The sequence below is a fragment of the Lupinus angustifolius genome, chromosome LG14, assembly GCF_001865875.1.
Source record: "Lupinus angustifolius cultivar Tanjil chromosome LG14, LupAngTanjil_v1.0, whole genome shotgun sequence".
NCBI classification, from domain to species: Eukaryota; Viridiplantae; Streptophyta; class Magnoliopsida; order Fabales; family Fabaceae; genus Lupinus; species Lupinus angustifolius.
Genome location: NC_032022.1, coordinates 15368558 through 15378330, shown reverse-complemented (window position 1 = coordinate 15378330; position 9773 = coordinate 15368558). Strand labels below are relative to the sequence as shown.

General features: G+C 33.3%; 2 protein-coding genes across 3 annotated transcripts; both read left to right on the top strand.

The window, feature by feature from the left end:
- On the top strand, positions 1–4022 carry LOC109326055. 2 transcript variants are annotated; one of them, XR_002105212.1, is made up of 4 exons: positions 1–759; positions 1189–1376; positions 2901–3494; positions 3554–4022. XR_002105212.1 is itself a non-coding variant. In XM_019558700.1 (3 exons), exons 1-3 carry the CDS (start codon positions 255–257, stop codon positions 3393–3395), a joined length of 1188 nt encoding a protein of 395 aa, XP_019414245.1. In that variant the 5' UTR covers positions 1–254; the 3' UTR covers positions 3396–4022. The 2 variants fall into 2 exon arrangements, 1 of the variants encoding a protein (XP_019414245.1); XM_019558700.1 differs by having other exon boundaries at positions 2901–4022.
- On the top strand, positions 8538–9296 carry LOC109326198. The gene has a single exon (XM_019558890.1). It carries the CDS (start codon positions 8654–8656, stop codon positions 9011–9013), a length of 360 nt encoding a protein of 119 aa, XP_019414435.1. The 5' UTR covers positions 8538–8653; the 3' UTR covers positions 9014–9296.

The following is a 9773-nucleotide window of genomic DNA, read 5'->3' as shown; positions in this document are numbered from 1 at the left end:
GTCTGTATTCCCAACTCTTTCGCATGTTTGTTTGGGTAGTTACAGCAACGTGTCTAAACGAACAGAGTAGTCCACAAAGTACCTGATCCCACCACCCACCCACCCTTCTTTCTCACTTTCATCAAAACATTCTAACCGATTAAACCTTTCCTTTCACCTCTCTTTTTCTTCATATCCTAATTTTATTTATTTTTTTATTTATTTCTATTCTTTATTTATTTAAATCAATAAGAAGAACAGAAAAGAAAGAAAAAATGGCATGGTTAGCGCATTCTCTGGCAAATTCACTCCGATTAGATGAGGATGAAAACGACACCGTTTCAGACCCTCAAACTACGAACTATCACGATCTACTTTCATCAGAAGAATTTGAAGGGCATGGAGTCAAAGAGGATCTGAATGAAATCAAACAAACCCTAACCCGCCAATTGTGGGGAATGGCATCTTTCCTTGCTCCTCCTCCTCCTCCACCACCACCTCCAGGCCCAAGCCCAAGCCCAGGCCCAGGCCCATCCATTTCCAATTCCAATTCCATTCAACCAGAATCTGAAAATGAACAAGTTGTTGTTGATGCGGTTGTTTCAAATCAGATTCAAATTTCTTATAACGATGATCAGGACCAGGAACTGGAAATGGAGGAGTGGGCGATTCAACACGCTGTTGGAATTACGGATGAGGTGTTGACTTTTGCTATGAATATCTCTATGCATCCTGAAACGTGGTTGGATTTTCCTATTCAGGAAGAAGATGACACTCATGGTGACGAACCACTACCTCGCCCTCGTTACGTAATTTATGTCATGTTCTTGTATTGTGATTTGCGAAAAATGTGGATGTTGTGCAATGTGGTTGCGTAAGCTCCAAAAACCGCGATTCTAGAATACTTTAGTGCTGTTATGTGTAGGGAGAGGATGTAAATTTGTTCGTGTTTTTTATTAGATCACATCATAGGATGACTATTACACATTTCAATTCTAAATTGCTTGGACATAGACACATCGTCATTGTTGAAGCTGAATTTTAGTGTAATTTTGCATTACTTTGTAACTTAGATAATGATATGCTAGTATTAGTTGATTTTTAGATGTGATAGCTTTCAATTTTTTTAACGATGAACTGGTTATGATCTCATGGTTATATGTTATATGCTTCAATTTCTCTAATGATGAATGTTGCGGCTCTTTGTAGATTTTGATATGTCTGATGCCCAATGGGAGCATGCTATGGCCATTGAGAGACTTGCTCCTAGATTAGCTGCACTCAGAATTGAATTATGTCCTTGCCATATGAGTGAAAGTTACTTCTGGAAAGTGTATTTTGTGCTTTTACATTCAAGGCTTCATAAACAAGATGCAGAGATTTTGTCTACGCCTCAGGTCTGCTACTTGTGATTTTGCTTTTGCCTTTCACGTTTCTCTTGCAATTACCATATTTTGCATTGTATTACAAAACTTAATTATGAAGTCGATTTTTTATGATTATAGTTGCCCGTGCCCTTTGGATATGGATTTTTCAGTGTCATTTTTTTTGGATTTTAGTTGTTAATTGCTGAAGTAGTCTGACCAATCGTTGATTCCTTTATGATTAACTGCGGAATGCGTTAGAATTTACTCCTTCCGGTCCTTTTTTAGGAACTTTTGTGAATTTGGTTTTTGGTCCCTTTTATCCTTTCATAATTTTGAGTACAATATTTACTTTTTTTATACAAAAATATCCTTATTCATTGAGTGGAAAGAATGAGTCTATAAAATCATTAGTTGAGTGGAAAAAGAAAGAGAATGACCAGAGCAATAATGAAAGGTAATTCTGGAGAAAAAAAATACATCCAACTGTTATAAATTTAATGTTACTAATCATATTAACAAACTTCCTTAGTCGGTTAGTCCCCACCTAGTGGGACTAAGGCGGTTGTTGTTACTCAAAAGGGTCCTATAAAAAGGAGCAGAGGGAGTACACAGTACTCTATGGTGAGGGCATATGGTTGTAAAATATAAGTAATCAGTGTAAATGTAAAATAGGCAGACTAGTGTGAAGTGCAAAGTTCACCTAGCATTGCATGTTCAACCTTGCATGAAGTGCAATTTAATCAGTAGAGATGAAAAGGCTTATATATTTAATTCTAGTCCTTATCAATGGTTCACATTTGCTTCCTTCTAGAATTTTCAGGTTCTAAAAGTTTAGGCATTCACTTTGTCTTTTCTTAGCTACTAGAGTGGCACTGCACTGTTCGAATTTTTTTGAACAAGATTATACCATTTATAGCTCTTTGATTTTTTTACTTGTCATTGGTTATTAAAACAGTTCTTAATTTGCTATGTCCCATAGGCAGTTTATTCAAAAACATATTCTCATTCCCTATCTATCTTTCTTTCCTGCTTCAATAAGCACATATCCATTTGTTGTGTGCTCCAATTTTTACAATCCTCTTCTTTTTCTGTTTTCATCTCATTTTGCAAAAAAAAAAAACCTTGAGCAATGTTTGGTGTCTACAGTGTTTTATATTCTCTTCTTGACTCATTATAGTTATGCATATTTTTGCACTGTGATTGTTGGTTAATCACTTAATTGTTTAATTTTTAAGTATAGAAATGTACAAGAGTGTGATTTTATGATAGGAAAATGTTTCTTCTTTCTGATCGAAATGTTATAGGCTTATAGCTATCGTGAAAGGAGGAAAAGTTTGAACTTGGAATGAGCTGGCTCTACTATAGTTTAGCCATGAAGAAGATTTGTTTTTTTGAAGAAGTTTGTTGAATTTTTCATTTGTTTTGTTTGTCTCTGTGATCATCAGCAATTTGTCTCTAACGTCTGAGTCTAAAGTCTACCTACACTTCTACATCACACCCCCCTTCAATCTGTAGATGGACCTTTCCATTGTTGTAATTGTAACATGTTTGCAGGTCATGGCAGCCAGAGGAGCGTGGATGCAGGAATTGCACAAACAAACGAAACCTGAAGTTGAATATTTCAGAATAAGCAGTGCCTACTCAAGAGACATTGCTCAACATGATGATTTTGCTCTCAGCTTATCAGATCATGCCTATCCTGATGACATGCATCATCTGACATATGGATATGAAATAAGGACGGCAGATAACGAGACAGAGAAGCACACGGTTGAAAGTTCTGAAACACATTTCATTGACAAGTCTGTTATTGACGAAAGTCCAACTGGGAACAAGGATTTAAAATGTGGTCATTACTCTCAAACTATTATTCAAGACTATGATGATGATGATGATGATGAATGGCCAGACGAAGGTTCTGATTTAGGGGGGTATAGTGGAACGATTCTCCCCCTGGTGAATGAAGAAGACATATCTTTTAGTGATCTAGAGGATGATGATTATGCCATTAAACATGTTAGTTCCACCACAGGTTCAAAGTTGGTATGAAACGTCAATCCAGTCGACATGATTCTGGTGATGTAAGGGCACTATATCCTCCTCGCTCGAAACTATGAAAATTAAAGAGAGTGGCCTTATGTTTGAATGGTGTCTAAAGAATTAAACACTGGTACTGTGTCTGAAACATTCTTTCGTACATATGAATGGTCAACAAAGTTCTGTAAGTGCCATCATGTGTTACTTGTGGTTGTCAAACGAACTTTACACCTTTTCCCATGCATTTTTTTGCCGAAAGGTTACGTATGGGTCATAAGGTGTGAATATGGTTTTTGGTCAACTCTAATGAAAACGAAAAAGTGGAGCTAAGACAGTGATTTGATGCTTGGTCCCTGTTTTTCCTGGATCCTAAACGAGAATGGGGGATGAAGTATATGCATAAATCCAAGGTATGGCTCTGTTTCAGAAGATACTGCATATAGGTTCAACAAGTGTATATAGATGGTCTTATTTGACGTCAGATATAGAATTTGAATTTTCTCATATATGTTTTGGTCGTTGAGGTAGGGTTTTCAGTGCTCTTATTATTTTGTGTTGTCCTCTTGCTGTCAACTGTGTTTGAAAACAATGAAGTGATTATTTGAATAACACCGAGTGATTGAATATACTGATATTCCTTTAAGGATTCTACAATCGATTTAGTTTTGAGGTGGTGTTTGATTGCAGTAATGAAGTTTTGAGGTGGTGTTCAATAAATTTGGTTCATAAACTAAACGGATCGAACTTGAACTAAAAATTAAGCTTCTTAAATAAACGAGCTGAACTTGAGTCAAGTAAAGTTTAACTCGTTAGGTTTATGAGTTTGTTCGATTATATATATATAATATTTAATTCTATATATGTTAAATAAATAATAATTATTCAAACTAACAAGCTGAATCAATTGAGTTGATGAATTGAACTACTAATTCGAGAACTCTTGATGAACCAAACAAACTTTGAGTGTAACTTGTTCATAAAACCCCTTATTACAATACCTAGCAAAGGCACATACTGAAACCATATTCCCTCAGACTAGGGACTTAAAACAGTTCTCAACGCACAAAATGGAGAAAACCAATATGAAAAAAAATCTTGACATGAACCAAATTAGTTTGTAGAGCCACTCTTTGTCAAGCTTACCTTATATTTAGTTTGTAGAGCCATGATAGAATCAAACTAGTTGTATACTGAACTCTTCTTATGGCTTGTTTGGTGGATATGATGGATATGACGAGATTGTTTGTTATATTTTATTACAATGTAGAGTTTAGTGAACTAGTACTAAAATATAGGATCTCCTTGTTGGTTTATCATGTTTAACTAACATTTTCTATTTCATAGGTAGAGTTGCATTAGAAATGAGTATGATAGTGCAGTATTTCACCCATTACCCTTACACATGAATATCATTGCATCTACTGCTATCGTTACAACCATATTAATGTCATTGTTATCTATTGCGCCCTAAACCTTGGACATGTTATGAGATTATAATGTACATATCTTTATATACTCTTTATCTTATCATGTTTGATTCTATCATGGTTACCTAAGAGGCACTTTAACATCTTTTTGTCAATAAGGTGTTTAGGAATTAATATCAAAAAGGTCATTAGGAATCAATTCCCTAAACCCTACAGATTATTTTATCTTCTTTCAGAAGAGAAAAAATGGAAAAGGGAAAAAAGAAGCAAATTTGCTGCATTCTTTTTTCTTAAGAAAACAGAGGAGTGCTATCATTTGAGAGGGACAGTGACCCTTCACATTAGACTTATGAGCGCAAGGCTCCAAAACAAAGGGATAGTGTGGTCCATAAGCAGTAGTGAGTTGGATTAGATATGATTTTGTATCAATAGAAGTGATTATTTATCTTGTGAAATCAATTATAGAGTGCTTATGTGGCAGTGTGAATTGTCTTCTGAATTTGACAACAGGTCTATCATCAATGAATATTGAGATTCACATAATTATATACGAACCTTCCCTATCATAATAGAAGTTGAAAGTAGTGAATGGATAAAAATAATTTCCAAAATAACAACATCAAATTGGAACCATTCATAACATAGTCAGGTTCGTCTGGAATTGTATACCAACAACTTGTGTAGGAAGAGCTTTAAGAAATAAGGGAGAAAACCAAAGAATGTGTTTATGTCTTTGGTTGAGGTATATGGTTTTGTTTCCCATTATTAGCTTATAAGCTAGTTAAACACTTATAAGTTATAAGTCAGGAGCTGAAAGTTAAAAGTCGATAAACTAAGTGGTTGAATCACAATTGTTTTTATAAAATTAGATTAAATGTAAAATTAGCTAATTATTAACTGAGAAGACAAAAGTATAACCCACACTTCCTAAATAATTTTGGCACATGTAATAATTATGATAATATATGCAAAGAAACTAATAATTAACACTATCAAAGAAACTAAGAATATTCATTTATATGCTCAACATATATAGATTATTTGTTTATGTATATGACTTATTGTATTGTTATATGCATTATAATACATGTGATTGAAGTAGTGAGTGATGTTCAAGTTCTGGGTTTATACTTATCAGTGTATATATAATCAACATGAGCTGCTAAAGTCCTCCTCATCAAACAATCCTCTTTCCCTTCTAATTCTTCACATTTCTCATCATTCAACTCCACCTTCGCTTCTGTAACATCCTTCACATCAGGGATATGAAACATGAATTTGAGGATTATTTCTCTACTAATATAGAAAAACAAGTCAACCCATTTAAAAGAAAGTAGTAAGAAACAGAAACAAAGTTTTAAGAAAGATGTATGTGTACCCCATGTAGAGAAGAGACGGTGCCAAATGGGACATAGATTAAGGTCAAGCAAATGAGAAGAGATATAATGAAGATGGTGGTGAATTTGGACATGCTCACTTTTCTGCTTTATTTTTCTGATCACTTAGATTTTGTGTGTATGGAGTGGAAGACAGAGAGTATAATGCTTTTTAATATATATATATATATAGAGAGAGAGAGAGAGGGAGAGAGAGGGAGATAGAAATGGAATAATCAACACCACAACAGATTCGTCTAAATATAAAAATATATGTCTCTGAATTTTTGGACTTCAGTTACCATGAGTAGCATACTGTATATGTTTGATTTTTCTTCTTCTTTTCAATCAAATATGTTGGTTTTGTTACTTTTAATCCAATTCTTCCACACTAGTCTCCGTCTAAAATTAAAGTTGGAGAAACATATCCTTTCAAATACTCGTGAATTTCTGAGTCCTACATTTAGCTTGGTTGTCTAAAAACATTTGCCTAGAATGTCCCTTTCTTAGGAGTAGGTAATGTAACCCATGACTGATGGGTACACCAAGTGGGGTAACCCATAATTAAACCCACTATTTCCAATATCATTCCCATCCTTCTTTGCTCATTACTTTCATGTTTACGTTTCTAAATTATCATTAACCATCATCAACACTCCACTATATATATTCATTATGAAAATATATGTGTTTTAAAAGAGAATTATAAAAAACATGTGAAATATCATATTTTGTGTATAATGGTAGTGTTGTAGTGTAGCTGTCATATTGTTGTATATTGCATATGATTCTTAACTTAGTAGTTGACTTGGATGATCAATGGAAAGAGATTTATATATATCACCTCATTACATCTCTCACTTCCATACAAAATAATGAAATATCAAATTATGATAACTACATATATATAAATTGTCTTCCAATGTTCTTGAAACAAACTATTATAAATAGCTAAGTTTATCTATCAGCAGCATTAATAATTTGGTCCGTGTCCATAATCGTGTAATACCCATTTAAATTAGGATGGATATGGACATATCTGTTTATAAAAATAACATGAAATATTATATTTTGTCTATTCTAAATATGAGTATAGCAGACTTGCGAGTCACTCAACTATAAAATTTATAACATAAAAAATAAAACTAAAAATTTATGTCCCAACTAATTTTTTTTTTTAAATTGCACATAAGAATGTACAAGCTAAATAATTTAATATTATACATCCTTTAACTTCGATGAAAAATCAAAATCTAACACTTAATATTTAACATCCTAATGTTCACGGGTAGCGGACCCTACCCGTTAAAAAGCTCACAGGTGAGTCAAACATTTTGAACTAATAAACATATTTTCGATACTCTCACATGTAATAACTATTAAATTAATAAATAATATAATTAAATATGACACATATCATAATTTCAGTGGCTGAAGAAGATAAATTATCTCGTTATACTATAAAATACTTTATTCTTATTAAATATACAAATCCAGAAGTAAAGACAATCATGTAAGTAGTAAGATAAAGAGTACAGCCGCGTGTATTATTCACATCCACATCGAGTGCTGTATGTATGATAATTGGTTCTTCCATTAATTTCCCTTTGATTCAATATTATTAATTCTTACGTCTAAGAAAATCAACCATGATCGATGTTTCATGTCAGAGTAATAATATTATCATCATCTATATATTTCAGAATACAATTAAGCAATCTCCACAGAAGGTGTTATTAGTATTAATGAAAAATACTTGTCAACATATATAGTTTATGCTCAAATTTATGAAATAGCTACTTTACATTAATTTAGAAGATAACATCAAGCATAAAATTATTATATTTTTTAAGGGTTTTTTAAACAAACATTTCGTTTTTTTACTCTTCGAGTTCTGTGAGCAATAAATTTTATTTAATTTGTACAAACAAAAATGAATATTGAATTTTAAATGGGTCCCATAATTTATACTTTCTTTATATTTACCGAAAAGGAAAGTGTAGCATTTTTTCCCAATCACCAACTAAATATTCTTTGATATAATTCGATCCGAGCCTAAAATATATGCTTAAAAAATGGTAGGACAAAAATACTTTCTCCATAACATAACATAGTGTCACTTTTACACCGACGGGCGTTGGTTCAAGTAATACATGTTTGATTAACAAGAACTCGGATTCGAGTCTTATGGATGAAAAAAATGCTCATTGGGAGAGTTAGCCCCAGTGGATATTCCCGACTCAGATAGGATTGACTTCCAGTGCGAAGATATGTGGGGAAAAAATGCATGACACATTATAACTCATAAGATATCTTTAAATTTCAATAAATTGCAATGATACATGAGGCATATAATAATAATTAAACCTAGCTAGAATCCCATTTGCTAAGAACCCTGAAGCTTCTTAATCTCTTCCTTTGTTTTTAGGGTGTGCATTTAAACGTGAATGCTACCTAGCTAATTCCCATGGCTACCACAACCTCTTCTAATTGCAGCACCTTCTTCAGTCTCCGATCCTCAAATCCCATTAGGTCTAGGGTCCGTGACCCCTCCTCGTTGAGCCATGGCTCTTCTGGTTGTGGAACTGGAAAACTTGATGGTGTAGCCATGTGGTTAATCAATGGTGTTACAATGGTTTTCTTTGCTTCCTTAAACCATTGTTCTTGCATCCGCATCGCCACCGAAGACGATGGCGATGCGGAAGATGCAAATGATTTGCCGTTGATGTTGAACGACGGAAACTTACGTGCTGGTGGTGGCACCACCAGCCGGAGAAGGATAGGGAAAGGGAAGAAGAGTGGATCAATGCTTGTTGATGAAGAATAAATAAATATATGAATGTGGAATCATATTAATATCTTTGATGCCTTGAGCAATAGCAATGTCTCTTTTCTTGGTGAGTGGTATATTATATTGTAATATTATAATGAAGGTTATAACTTGTAAGAATTGTGCGTTCAAAGCTTCTGTTTTGGAGTGATTTTGTAGAATTAAGATGTAATCTTTATTGGCTTTGAATGTATACAGAAAATGAAGAATGATTAATGTGTAATGAAAATTTACTTATATTAAGTTTGATATATCTCAATACCTTTGATAATTTTGTTGATGGAAGGGAAATGTTAACCTTATACTAAGGATTTTGTTTAAGTAGAAACTTTGTTTTTGTTTTGAAAATAGATGTTTTAATCTATCTAGAAATGTTAAATTTAACATTTTAATGCTATTTTATCTGCTTTGTATTCCTTAAACACATATTCAAGGCGATTAGATCTGATATGATCATGATTTATGGACCAAAATTCTTGAAAGTTAATCTCAACTGGTATAACTTAGTTTAGTTCAAGTTATTATCTATGGATTTTGTGGTGCCTTTGTTTTAAGTTTGAACTGAACCTTCATTTCTACACTAAAGGGTAATATTACCATAAATTCATATTCCAAATTCATGTGATTGAAGACCTTATTCCATAGCCATGTTTGAATGGTAGTACCATCTCCAAAACTCTAGGAGAAACTTCGCTGCAAATAATACCACCTCCTCCAATAATATTAACTCCTGCATTATAATTGTTATCTACATTGA

Coding starts and splice junctions, on each gene's coding strand:
- LOC109326055 (XM_019558700.1), top strand. CDS start 255: ATGGCATGGTTAGCGCATTCTCTGGCAAATTCACTCCGATTAGATGAG. Junction 760..1,188: donor GGAAGAAGATGACACTCATG/GTGACGAACCAC, acceptor GGCTCTTTGTAG/ATTTTGATATGTCTGATGCC. Junction 1,377..2,900: donor AGATTTTGTCTACGCCTCAG/GTCTGCTACTTG, acceptor ACATGTTTGCAG/GTCATGGCAGCCAGAGGAGC.
- LOC109326198 (XM_019558890.1), top strand. CDS start 8,654: ATGGCTACCACAACCTCTTCTAATTGCAGCACCTTCTTCAGTCTCCGA.